This window comes from Panthera uncia (genome assembly GCF_023721935.1).
Source record: "Panthera uncia isolate 11264 chromosome A3 unlocalized genomic scaffold, Puncia_PCG_1.0 HiC_scaffold_11, whole genome shotgun sequence".
NCBI lineage: Eukaryota > Metazoa > Chordata > Mammalia > Carnivora > Felidae > Panthera > Panthera uncia.
Genome location: NW_026057578.1, coordinates 10947045 through 10960609, shown reverse-complemented (window position 1 = coordinate 10960609; position 13565 = coordinate 10947045). Strand labels below are relative to the sequence as shown.

Sequence of the window (13565 nt, the reverse complement as noted above, 5' to 3'; positions counted from 1 at the left end):
CCCCCCCCCCCCCCCCCCCCGGCAAAGTTCTGCAGGCTGGCTGGCTTTGTTCTTGGAGAGCCCCTGATCTGCCCAGGGGCCTCCAACTTTCTTGCTGGCTAAGAGAAGGCTCCTGGCTCTTCCTGCTGACAGAGTGGCTATTTCCCGGGCCCAAAGCCCCAGTTGTTGGAAATTACAATCCTTCCTCGTGGCTCCCAGCTCATGGCTTCGAGGAGCTCCTGATTGCACATGTCTCCCATTGGCCAAAGCAAGTTATTTCTGTGGCCGTGACACAGGCGTGTTAAAAGGTAAACTGTCATACATCGTCTGGCGGTGTACTCGTTTGTCTCTGTCAGGCCCCATTCCGGCCCTGCCAGGACCCCGCGCTCCCCTAGCTGTCAAAGAAACAGCTTCATCCTGCCTGCAAAGGCCTTCGCCAGGCCTGGCCCGGCCCGGCCCAAGAAGTCGGGGGTTGAGGACCTGACAGAGGGAATCACTTTGTGAGTATTTAACAGCATTGTCCCGATGACGAATAAATCACACCTTAATGGACCATTTTTCAATCTGTAACCCCAAGTCAGGACTCCTAAAATGTTACCAGATGTCAAGGATGAAATGGATGCCTCCGGCACGCTCCTGCACGCGTGAGGGTCGCACGCCTCCTACCTGCTTCCTACCCGCAGGAGAGACGGGCACTAGCGATCTGAGGCAGAACGCAACTTCACGTGAAGACGTGAGCCAACCCCCCCCACCCCCACCCGCCTTTTATAGCCTCTTTGTGGGAGATGTGTCTGGAGAGAGTGGAGAGAGGTGTGGGCCAGGGGACAGCGTAGCTCAGATGGCTGGGATTCTGGGAGAGAGAGTACAGTGACTCGAAGCCCTTGGAATGGGGTTGGAGGGTCTCAGAACCTTGCCAGCTTTGGAGTCAGAAAGAAAAGGTTTGCTCCCAGATTTGCTATTTAGCAGCTGTGTGACCTTGAGCAAGGCAGTTCATCTCTCTGGCCTCAAACAGGGATAATCCTAGAACTCACTTCACAAGGTTGTAGAGACGGGCTAAACGGGGGAAGGAATGAAGAGGGCACAGAAAAGTGCTCAGCACCTCGTATGTGCTGCACAAACTGTGTGGTGAGAGACGTGTTAGTAATAGCTAATGTTTACTAGGAGCAGTGTCCCCCCAGAAATTCATGTCTACCCAGAGACCTGGAGTGTGACCTTACTTGGGAGTCGAGTTTTGCCGATGTGGTTAGTTAAGACGAGGTCATACTGGACGGAGGTGGCCCCACATCCAATGATCGGTGTCCTTAGGAGGGGAAGGAGGCCACGTGAAGCCAGTGAATCGATGCTTATTCATTTGTTGACCCGTCCGGGGCAAGTCCAACAGCAGCCGAGGCCGGCACCCGGGACCAGCATCTTCTGGCCCGTTCGACACCCTCAAACAACCCCTGAGGTCACCCCTGGATTTCTGCGATCTGGATTTGCTATCATTGCTGCTGCTAAGTCGGGGTGTAGGGTGGAGCGGGGCAGGATGCAGGCCAGACCACCCGTTATGGTGCCGTCCCAACAGCAAAGATCCCCTCCGCTGGGTCAGGAGTGTTTTTCCACCAGGAAACAAGAACAGTTCATGTGAGTTTGTTCACCCTTTGTCCCAGGATACAAAAATGTGAGAAATGCACGAGGGCTCTGGCCACAGAGGGACACTGCATCTCGCCCCCGAGATCCATTTCCTGCACAGGGCTGAGGGTCAGGGCAAAGACCCCTGCAGGGAGAGTCAGGACGAGTACCGCCCTGCTGTGTGCTTGCCGTGGGGAGCCAGAGAGGCTCCCCTTTCTCTGGGCCCTGGTTTTCTTATCTGTAAAATGGGGGTGGTGATGCCTGATGCCTGGTCCCTGAGCTCACAGAGTTAAGCTCTAGCAGATGTCATAACTGCAGGTAAGGTCCTCTTGGGCTCTTTTCCTCTTGTTCTCCCAAAGAGGTCAACCGCATGAGACATGAGTCCCTCTCTCAGTGCCTCCCCCAGCCCCCACTTTATAACAAGCCGCCTTGACCCTGGCAGTCAGTCCGTATGTACCCACTAAGCACCAACTGCATGCACGATGCCGTGCCCGTCTCTGGGAGGATATTTACAGTTGTCAACACTGTTGATTAACAGTGTCAGCAATGGCCACTGTTTATTGAGCATTTGCTAGATCCAAAGCCTTGCGTGCTTTGCCTCTCTTAATCCTCGCAGCACATCTGTAAGACGGTGTCATCAGAACCCCGGTTTTTGAGAGAAAACTCCGTTCGGAGGGAATACGACTTGCCCAAGTCCACACGGTTAGTCTGGACTCCCTTTCTACCCTGCTTCCAAATGAGTCATTACTGCCTGCAGGCGCCCACAGCCCAGTGCAGTGATGAGACCCACCCATAATGAGACATTCCTAACACAAGCTTGTACTTCTCATGTCTGACATAGTGTCAGACACTTCATAGTGTTATGTCACTAAGACCTCCCAAGACCTTCCTGAGAAGTTGTTACCGTTATTATTATTATTATCCTGCTTAAACAGATGAGGACACACAAGTCCAGGGGGTTGTGTGGGTGGGAGTGCTAGAAAGTTAGGACCAAATCCAGCCGCCTTCCGCGTCTCAGATTCTCAGTCACTACTCATTTTTGCCTCCCTCAAGGGAGCTGGATACCGTTGGTGCTCAATCAGTACAGAGACAGACAAGGGTGTTGGAATCCAGATCCCGGCAGGCTTCCTGGAGGAAGAGGATTGCAGAGGATGGGCAGAACCTGCATGGCACAGATTTCCTGTCTCCAGACCACCTCAGGGCATCTGTCAGGAACCTGGAGCTGGATGGCCCAGCCGCAACCTTCTGAAACTCACTTCGTGGCGCCTCACTCCCCTGAGGGACTCCAGAGGAATCTGTCCCACCTAACCCCGCCTCCCACAGGCCTGTCTGCATGCCAGGCCAGGGCTGGCCCTTCACCCACAGACCTCTCATTCTGCAGGCCCCAGCAAGGAAAATCAGAGCCAAGGTTATCGTGGGGGTCACATACCTTAGGGGAGGGGTGGGTGTACAGAGCCACAAGTTATTCAATGCAGCATTATTTGCGATCACAAAAGATTGGAACCAGTCTCACGTCCATCAGCAGGGGACTAGGTTAAGATACTTTGGCGTGATCACATACGACTCAGGTGTCAACGGGGGAAGAGCGGGAGGCTTGTGAGTAAATACTAAAAGCTGACATTTATGAGGGACTTGACCCTCTCCGGAGTGCGTTAACTCATTTGACCCTACGTCAGTCTCAGGAGGAGAGACCGTTATCGCTTTAAAGTGAGGAAACCGAGGCACCAAGAGGTCGAGTCCCCTGCCCACCGCTCACGGCTCTGAGCAACACTGCTGGGCTTGGTGCAGGCAGTGCGTGTCAGAGCCCCGCTCAGCAGCACCCTGCCGCGTGGCCTCCTGGCTCCCCTGTCCCAGGGGCCCCTCTGCCGGGAACTCCCCAGAACCTGGGAGAGGAGAGAACCACACAGGTGACCTTCAGCACCTCCCGGCCCACGCTGGCCTGGGGGAGCAGGTGTAACCAGACGAGCCTGACTGAAGCCTCCCGCGTCTGCAACAGATTGTGATAACTCGGACGCGGTGGTAGCCAGCTTCTCTCCACAGTCAATTATGGCCAGCGGGGGCCCACTGGTTATTTTTATAGCCTTTCCTGGAGTCATGACAAGGAAAACTAAACGAGCCACAGGACCCCTTTCATCACTAACAGCCGGGTTTCACAGTTGGGGGTGGAGGAAGGACAGAAAGAAATCACTTTTTTCCCCACTTTTGAGCTAATCAACTGAACTCAAGGCTGGGCGGCCAACGTGTTGGTGTTGAGAAAAGCTGTTCTCGAGCAGAACTAATTGGCAACAGGAATGGAATCTTTTCCCCCAAAAAAGTATAAACACGCTTGATCCCTGGGAATTACCCTTTGGAATAGGTATTCCAGACATGTTGTGTGCAACTGCACGGCCCTTCGGCTCACACAGGCGAGGCCAGAGGCGGCCTGCACTGCTCGTGGCTCAGCCTGGTCAGCCTTGTGCTCAACGGGATGGTCACAAAGGCCAGTGGCCCAAACCAGCCCAGCCCGGAGTGGACATTTGCTCTCCTGCTGCCCCGTACCCCTTCCTTCCTCCTAGAAACACCAGTTGGCTTTGGGATACCTCACGCCCTGATTTGCAGATGCTGGTTTGGGTGGAATTCATCCCCTCTCTGCTCCGGGGCTGAGCCCTGGTAGGTGTAAGCCAGTGAACAGACTCCAGGAAATTTTTAGGAATAGGCACACACCCCAATAAGAAACAATAAGGTACAAAAAGGAATATTTAATGACGCTTCTAGAGAAGAGAGCTCTTGCCATTTTTAGAGGTGCAGAGAGGTCGAAGCAACCTACCCAGAGGCACACAGCATAGTAGAAGGGGATCCAGGATACGAACCCAGGTCTGTAGGATTGAGGAGTTTTTTTTGACATTTGACTTCTAGGCTCTACCAAGAGGTGGCGTAACCTCGCGAGGAAGCCAGACGAGACGGATTCAGACCCATCTCTGCGGTTTACCACCTGTGTGACTTCAGGCAAGTTACTTAACCTCTCCGCACCTCAGTTTCCATATCCGTGAAGTGGGGCCTAAAAGAGCACCTCTATCTGTGGGCTCTGAGGGTTGAATGGATTAACAGCAGTACATGTAGGGTGTGAGCAACTGTACCTGTCACGGAGTGAGGATCTGTCCCCACCCGCGACACTCTGTTGCCCCCACACGGGAAGAGCCAGACCGACTAACGTAACGGCTAGAGAAGGGGAGGAAGGCGAGAGCAGTGCTGTCCGGGCAAGCTCTGTGATCCCTCCTCCGCGTTTTCCCCCCTGTGGCACGGCTCTCGGGCTCGGCTCCTCTCCGGGAACAGCCACACCGCAAAGATGTGAGACATCACGAACCCGCAGCCCGGTCGAGGCTTTTGGATATTCTTAGACCCAGAGATGCACAGTCAGTGGCAGCGGGGCCCGTCCGCGGTGGTGGTGGTAAAGAGCGGGGGGAGGTGCCACCCGGTCGCGTGGCAAAAAGGAAGACGTCAGACAAATGCCCTGTGGTAGGGGGCTCGCGTGAGTTGGCACAGCCACGCCGGGAAATGGTTCAGGACGTTATTTCCCGTCTCCTGCACCCCAGCAGTCGCGCTTCTGGGAATGCGCGTGAGACCCACGCCGGCGCGCACGGCCCGGGACAGGTGCAAGAACGCTCAAAGCAGCGCCTTTCAGTTTTGCAGACAGACAAGTGGGAAGCACCCCAAATGCCTGCGGACGGGGAACACAAGTGGCGACGTGCCGCGTCATAGCACGCGACAGTAGAAAAGAAAGAAACGAGGAGCCGTGTGCCATCACGGGGATAAATTTTAGTGGCAGATGCTTTGTGAAAACATAAGTGGCGCAAGACAACATATATCTTTTTATAACCTTTAAAATTAGTGAAAGTCAATGTATCATTTTTGTATAAACGCAGAAGCTGTATAATTTTTTTCTAAACAAGGGAAGTCGGGATGATGAAAACACTGCAAGGGGACAGTGCTGTCGGTTGTATGACACTGAGAGTGTGTTCGATGCCATTATAAACTTGAAAATGGTTAAAGTGGTAAATTTTATGTGTATTTTTGCACTAATTGAAAAAACCTTTTTAATGTTGATTTGAGAGACAGAGAGAGCATGCGCACGAGTGTGAGCAGGGGAGGGGCAGAGAGAGAGGGAGACAGGATCCAAAGCGGGCTCCAGGCTCTGAGCTGTCAGCACAGAGCCCAGTGTGGGGCTCAAATCCACAACGGTGAGATCGTGCCCTGAGCAAAACCAAGAGTCGGACGCTTAACCAACTGAGCCCCCCTGGGTGACCCGCCACAATTTTTTTTAAAAAACCATAGGAAGGTAAACACAAAATTTAAGCTCATACCTCCTGCAGCGGGAAGGAGCATGTAAGCAGATGTAAATAGTTGTGAAAGTTCTAGTTCCTGGGCTGGATGGCGGCTATACAGGGGTTTTTTTTGTGTTTTTTTTTTAATGTTTATTTATCTTTGAGAGAGCAAGACAGAGCACAAGCAGGGGAGGGGCAGAGAGAGAGGGAGACACAGAATCTGAAGCAGGCTGCAGGCTCTGAGCTGTCAGCACAGAGCCCAACGCGGGGCTCAAACTCACAAGCTGTGAGATGATGACCTGAGCTGAAGTCGGACGCTCAACCGACCAAGCCACCCAGGCGCCCCAATATACAGGGGTTTTTATAAATAAATGTAGTGAGACTGCTTGATGGAAGGGGGTGGGACCGTTCCAGGGCCTCTCTCAGCATGTCTTGAGAAGGTTATGATTAACTCGCTTCTACCTGACGTCCGCTTTATAAGTCGAGGAGAGCTCTCGGGACCAGGGGTCTAACGGCTGCTGGACCAGTGAGCAAGGCCTTCAGCCATTCCCTCTGGTGTGAACCAGGCGTGGGACTCTTTGGTCCCTGGTGGGTGGGGACACCCGGTGGTGCATTTCGAGGGCATGTGTATGCCACATGCTTCCTCCTGCAGCGGATTCCTGCCCCCTCACTCGTTTGGAAGGCAGTGCTGGGCATGCTCCTCAGAGGGGGGCTCCCAGCCACACAGGGGCGGGAATGGTGGGTCCAGCTCAGGGGATAGCCCGGTGACAGCCCCCTGGCCACAACAGAATCCCATACTCTGCCTGATTCCCAGCGTGTCCACACTCAGGTGTGGAGATGGTGTTGTTTACAGGGCCCTCCGTGCCCACCTGAGATAGATGAGAGGGGTGAGCACAGGGGCCACGTGAAGAGTCCAGAATGTGAGCTGGGGTTGGTCTGACAACACATCCAGTGATGTACAATTCAGCTGACTCTCACTGTTATGCAAATGAACGGCCACTGCATAAGTTGGCACAGGCTATTAGAATGTGGTATTCATAAATGAAATGTAGTGTGTGGCTGGAGATTCCTGGTGACCCTAATTCAGGGTTCTCCCAAAAAATCCGACTGCCTTGACACCCTTGGCAACATAGCAAGGCAGGTATTTCCACAAGTATTAATTGAGTGCCCACTGTGTGCCTTTATTGAGTGCCTACTTTGGAGTATAACACTGAACAAAATAGGCAAAAAAACAAAACAAAACAAAACACAACACCTGTGCCCTCAGGAAATTCACATTCCAGTAGGGGACATTTAAGAAAAAAAATGATATAGTATGCTAGATGATGATAAGTGGTAAGGAGTGAGCCATATGGAGAACGAGTGTCCCAGGCAGAAGGGAAAGCAATGCAAAGGTCCTGAGGCAGGACTGTGCCTAGCACAACTGAGAACAGCAAATGTAGCAAGGAGGAGAGCAGGGGGGGTAAGTCACATCCTGCTGGGCCCTGTGGGCATGGTGAGGCCTCGGCCTTTTACTCTAGGTGAGGTGGGACCAGAACTGAGAGGTACAGGGTGTTCTGGGAAGAGGAGGGACGGGATCTGATTTCATTTTAACAGGACCCCACCGGCTGCAGGTAGAGAATAGACCGTCAGAGAAGCAAGAAAAGCAGAGACACCAATGGGGAGGTAACTACCACAGTCCAGAGACAAATGGCCTCTTGAACCAGGGTGAGGGCAGAGTGGGGACAGGAAGCGGTTAAAGGAAAAGCCAATAGAATTTCTTTTTTACTGAAAAGTGGAAACAGCTGGGTTCTACTTGTGTGTTTTGGGGTCAAGAAAGTTTGCGATGTGGTTATCAAAATGGATCCCTTCTTCCAGCTTCCTGGGGCTTCTGATACACAGGCATTGAAAGGAATGTTTTAAGGACGCCTGGGTGGCTCAGTCGGTTAAGTGTCTGACTCTTGGTTTCGCGAAACTCACAATTCATGAGTTCGAGCCCCGCGTCGGGCTCTGTGCTGACATCGTACAGCCCGCTTGGGATTCTCTCCCTCCCTGTCTCTCTGCCCCTTCCTGCCTCTTTCTCAAAATAAATAAACTTTAGAAAATTTGAAAGGCATGCTTGAGGTCTCCATGAGCTAACATGGATGAACACTCGGGGTATATTGGCAGGTGAGAAAAGGAAGATACAAAATAGAATAGGTAGAAAGATCCCATTTTTGAAAATTGAAATTACAAAAAAAAGAAAGATGTGAAAATGGGTGAATGAACGGTCTGGAAGGATAGACACATGACTCTCCACTGTGGTTACCGGGAAGGGGGGCCACTGGGATTTAAGCTCAGGATCGACCTCCGGACCACACAAAATAAAATAAGTATAAAACCCACTTTTAATTCTCTTTAAAATTGCAGTGAGGGGCGCCTGGGGGGCTCAGTCGGTTGAACGTCCGACTTCGGCTCAGGTCACGATCTTGCGGTCTGTGAGTTCAAGCCCCACGTCGGGCTCTGTGCTGACAGCTCAGAGCCTGGAACCTGCTTCGGATTCTGTGCCTCCCTCTCTCTCCGCCCCTCCCCCGCACTTGCTCACTCTCTCTTTCTCTCTCTCTCTCTCTCTAAAAAACAAATAAACATTAAAAAAAATTGCACCGAGCATGGCTCTGTTCTTGCCATCGGAGCTGCGCTTCTCTTAGCCCATGACCCCACCTGGGCCTCCTCCTTGGCCTCGACTGTAAGAGACGGAACTCTGGAATGAGAAATACTTTCCTCTCCTTGCTGGCTTGGGAGATCTGGAAAAGGCCCACCTGGCTCCCAGGGTTTCTAAAAATAGAAAGTTGTCTTAACTTTCCTATAGGTTTGGCCTAGCTGTTCCTTCTCCTGGTTCCAAGATGCCGTTTCTGTTAGAGAATCATGCTTTGCGCATGAAAATGAAGTGCGGTGGGGGCGAGCCCTTAAGCGGATGGAATTAACCCATGAGGGGTCGCCAGAAATGCCCCCACATGCGGAGCCAGTGAAGGCAGCGAGGAGCCCGGGGCCTTTGCCACTGCCCGTGTAGACGACACCTTCTACCCTACCCAGTCTCTGCATCCATTCCAGTGCTCAGAGGGGAGGAGAGGAGTTGGACTGTTGGTGTGTTCTAGGCAAGAGGAGGAAGCTGAAGCATTTGTGTCCTGGCTTCGAGTCTGGAGTCTTAACTCCCATGGAGTGAGGGCTGAGGATGGCCCAGGACAGGATTTCTGAGACCCTGAGCACAAGCATATGTGCTGCGGGGCCATTGGTGTGCTGGTCAAGTTAACACCCAGCCTCCAGGGGAGATCGAGTGTGCTTGCGTGTGTGTGTGTGTGTGTGTGTGTGTGTGTGTGTGTGTGTGCGTGTGTGCACCTAGATACCCACATACACACTTAGGTTTATTACAGACTGTACCGAAGTAAAGGATGAGTCGCACACAGTTTACAAATACAGATAAGATGTGTGGGCTTCATACGCTCAAACTGATTCACCCAGGGTGGTTTTGTTGATTTTTGCCCCCAACTCTTGTACCTGTAATCAGCCCGTGGTCACAGCTGATGAGTGAGGGCAATTCTGGAAATTACGTCTGGAAAAACACTCACCAGTTACAACTGATGAGTGAGGAAAGCTGGTTGGGATCTTCCAGCCCCTTAAGGAATAAGACCAAACTGATACAACGAAGCGTATCGGAGTTGATTCATCTGTCAGCGAAGGGAGCAAGTGCCTTCGTTTTTCTTCACAAGAAACGGCCGCGGAGGTGCCACTTTTACGCCTAATCTGCGTCATTAACGTTTCCTGTCTCCTTTCTCAAATCTAGACAGTGAACAGATCGAGCCCTGAGTTGTACTGTTACCAGTTCCCGTGGCGTAACGACTCCCGCCGTGGCCGATTTCAGGCTGCCGACTAGAAGTCACTCCGCCCGGCCTTGGGGACAGATTTGCAGCGGCAGACAGGTACCGCGGGAACATTCCTAACAGCGACGCGTCCTTTCAGAAACGGAAAGCGATGGGCTTTGATTAATTCCTCCCTTTGCAGCATCATTTATTTGGTTACAAGCTCATGAAATTTAATTTTTAGTAATGGCTCTGTTTGGCGAGTTCACCAGCTTTCTGAAAATCTGACACTTGGCTTTCCAGAGCCGGTACAAGCTGGCTCCAACACACCGCCGTGTAGGGAGCACGTGGCAGAGAGTGTCCCGGGTTGGGGAGGAAGCTCTTCCCTCCGTCTCTGCCCAGAACCCAGAGCGGCTTGGGTACGGAAAGGGTAGGGGCTCTGGGAACCTCAGACGGACAGTGGCCTTGGGGGCAGAGGCAAGAGGAAGCCAGAGAGGACAAGCAGGGCAAGAGCCCAGTCGGTGGGCGTATGTGAGACACCGCTCTGCAGCTCCCCAGAAAGATCTGGGGGGTCCTGGGGGCGGTGCTGAGTTTCCGCTGCGGGGTAGGTGACGGCTTCCCAGCCAGCACGCATCTGGGCTCAATCACTCCCCACAAAAGCAACCCGTTCGGCTCCCAAAGGCCTGTGACCGCTGACGTCAGTAACGAGGCACTTTGCGCCATCGGTCTCTTCTTCAGGCCCGCCTTTGTGCCAGCCTCCGGCGCCTTCCTGGTGGCAGAGCTCTGAGGGAGACCGTCCTCTCCTAGAAGCTTGTTGAGCACTTAAGTGCCCTCCAACCAGAGTCACAGAGTTTTAGAGTCACAAAGAGATTACAGAGATTTCCTAAAATAATCCCCTCGTTTTGTAGATGAGGAAACACAGAGGCCCAGAGACGGGAGGTGACAGAGGCCCAGAGATGGGACGTGAGTTGCTCAGGGCTACAAGAAAAATCCAGGGCAGAAGTGGGTAGGGTGACCTATCGTCCCTGTGTGCCCGGCACCGAGGGGACTGCCGGTCCCCCACCCAGGTCTCAACTGGAGCCCAAGACAGAGGGCCTGAGCCAGTCGCTGAAAGGAAGGAGGCCTGAGCCAGAGGTGCTGCAAGATGGAATTTTCCAAGAGAAGAGAGGAGAGGAGGCCACATCGTGGTGCTGGGATCTCCAGCTCCGCCCGGAGGCCTGTTCCCCGTGGGATCTCCCACCTGCCGGCTGTGTCATTGTAACATGCGTCCCTCCGTGCCAGGGAGACGCTCTGGGACTTTCATCTGTGTCTTATCTCTGGCTGCCGCTGCCACAGCTGTGGGGATGTCTATGCAAATAGCCGCCGATAATATTAATATGTGATTCCCCCAGGGGAGGCGGTGGAAAGCTCTGTATGTGTTTCACAATTCTGTTCCATCCAGAGGAGGAGTGGGGGCCCAGAATGATTCGAAACAGATTTTTGGAAAGGCAGAATAAAATTGGAACAAAACCCAGTAGAGGCATGTGCCACTCTCCCCACGCCCAGCCCTCTCCACCCCTGCCTGATACTAACCCTCCTGTCCTGCCCCCAGGAGCCTCCCACGGCAGGGGAGCAGGGTGGCGGGCACTCTTCCTTCAAGCCGGGGGCCCCTGCCCATCCCAGGACGTGGGCCCCCACCCTGGGCGGACATACCGTCCGGAGGTACAGCCTGCTCAGCCTGTGGCTTCCTCTGACTTCCCTGCCCCCCTCCTACAGGGAATGCTCCCCTTGACACCCCCTCCTCCTCCACCCCTGCTTCCTGGGGAGATCACAGAACCCTAGAACAGGAAACAGCCCACTGGAAGCAGAAAGTGCAAGTCAGAAAGACAGAGACCTCATTCTGATCTCTGCCGCTGACCAGCCGTGTGACCTTGGGCAAGTCACTTCACTTCTCTGAGCCTCTCTTTGCTCAGTGTACAACAAGGGCAATACTACCAGGCGCACCAGAGGCTCATGGCGATTCCTGGGCTGGAGCTTCGCAAATGCCAAGCATGGCGCCTGACATTGGCAGGTAACACCAGAGACACGGTCCTAGTGAAAGCCCCTTGAAGATCAGCTGTCGACCCACGCCGCGACGACACACGGAGGCCCGCCTCCGGGAAAGGGAGAGAACTTGCCCGAGGCCACACAGCGGCCCCTGCAATCCCATCCCGCCTCTTCCTCACAGCCTCCCTTCCCCGGTGGAGCACCAGGGCGGAGTGTGAGGGGGGCCGCCCTCCACACCTCACCTCCCTCTAGCGTCTGGTCCACACGCCAGCACTCACCATGGAGCAGGTACGGACTTTCAGGCCCGGTCACGCGTCCTCCTCCAGGCAGTCTGGCTTCCTCTGCCGCCCAGGCGAGTGTCGGCTGCCGGTTCCCATCCGGGGCTGGAGTCGAGCGAGGACCCGGGGAAGCCAGTCCAGACTGGCCACTCAGAAGCTCGCTTCCGAGGAGCCCTCTGTCCCCCAGCCTTCCTTGTGGTGCCGCAGGACGTGGGAAGGCACACTGCAGGGCTCCGATAGCACGGCCCGGCTCTTATCTGGCCCGTGTCAGGGTGCGGGCAGCCGGAGCCGGGGTTCCAGGAAGCCCGCCTGGGGCCCCCCCGGCCGGCCGCTCTCCCCGGATGCTGCCTGCTGCCGTGGATGTAGCCGATTGCCCGTCAGTGTCACTGAGCTCTGCCACGGAGGATTCCATGCTGGCCCCCAGCAGGCGGGGCCCCCACCCCTTCACGTCCCACCCCCCACTCCCATCTTGGCAAGGGGACGGGAAAAGGCAGCTAATTTCAAGTCCGCACAGCGCTTGTGGTCGTGTCCTGAACTCTCCACGATTAATCACGGAGCATCTGATTTCTGCTTTGCCTCAGAGGGGGGTGTGGGGACGCCTGGAAGTTTCTGTTTACTCCACTCTGCGCCGGGGCTGTGTGCTAATCACAAACAGACAGGGACGCAGCCTTGCCCTGCCTCCCCTGCCTCTGCCTCCTCTTACCTTGCCACTTTCAAGTCCCCTCCTCGCTTTCTCTCCTTTTCCTCCTTTCTTCCCTCCTCCCCATGCGACCCCCTCTGTCTGTGGGATCTGATCCTGCACACACCCCTTCCTGTGCTCCTTGTTTCCCGGGTGTCCCATTGTCCCCTCTGCACCTCCCACTTCTCCTAGGGTGCAAATTAGCTTGGCCCTTTCCCTTTATGTCTTTAGAGTTAGTGGCCCGCTTCTTTTACTGCCTTTTTTCCTTTTTTTTTTTTTCTCCAGCCTAATCTTTTCAGGGTTTGCCCCCCCCCCTGCCGCCCCTGTTACATGTGTATATACGACTCCTACAGACTTGATGGTGTCCCGGTCAGGGGGTGGGGTCCAAACACGACAGACACACAGGCGGGTTCCTTTTGTCACCTTGGCACATCAGCTTTCGGATTCCGCTCGGAGAATGGACTCGGGAACAAAGCCCCCATTGACCAGCCCTGCAGAGGAGCCTGGCCCTGCGGAACCATCCAGCCTGTAACACCTAGAGATGAATTTCTCTCTGCCTCCCCTTGGCTCCCTTCTACCCCCTGCAGCCACTGCAGATGAGGAGCCGGGAGTAAACAAACAGCCCCCAAAGAACAGGAACTGCCACCCCTCCCCACAAACACACACACACATACTCCGAAGAGTAATTGGATTTGCCAAGACCTTTAAAAACCAGAAATAAGCAAACAGCCGCCACCCAGAACATAACTTAGGCCGGTGCCTACGGAGGCGTGCACGCAGAGGTTTGTTAAAAAAAAAAAAAAAAGTTTGTCATAGGAAACAATTGAAAATGGATTACTACAGAAACACATAGCAAGCCTGGAAAATCAGTGTTAAA

At 54.1% G+C, this 13565-nt stretch overlaps 1 protein-coding gene across 1 annotated transcript in view; it reads right to left on the bottom strand.

Annotated features, from left to right (window-relative positions):
- RIPOR3 (RIPOR family member 3) overlaps nucleotides 1–12094 on the bottom strand; it is a 73469-nt gene extending 61375 nt beyond the window's left edge. The window contains exon 1 of the mRNA XM_049649868.1: nucleotides 12010–12094. Coding sequence (XP_049505825.1) covers nucleotides 12010–12012 — 3 coding nt within the window. The 5' untranslated portion in view covers nucleotides 12013–12094. The remainder of the gene's footprint in view (nucleotides 1–12009) is intronic.
- Nucleotides 12095–13565: the final 1471 nt, after the last annotated feature.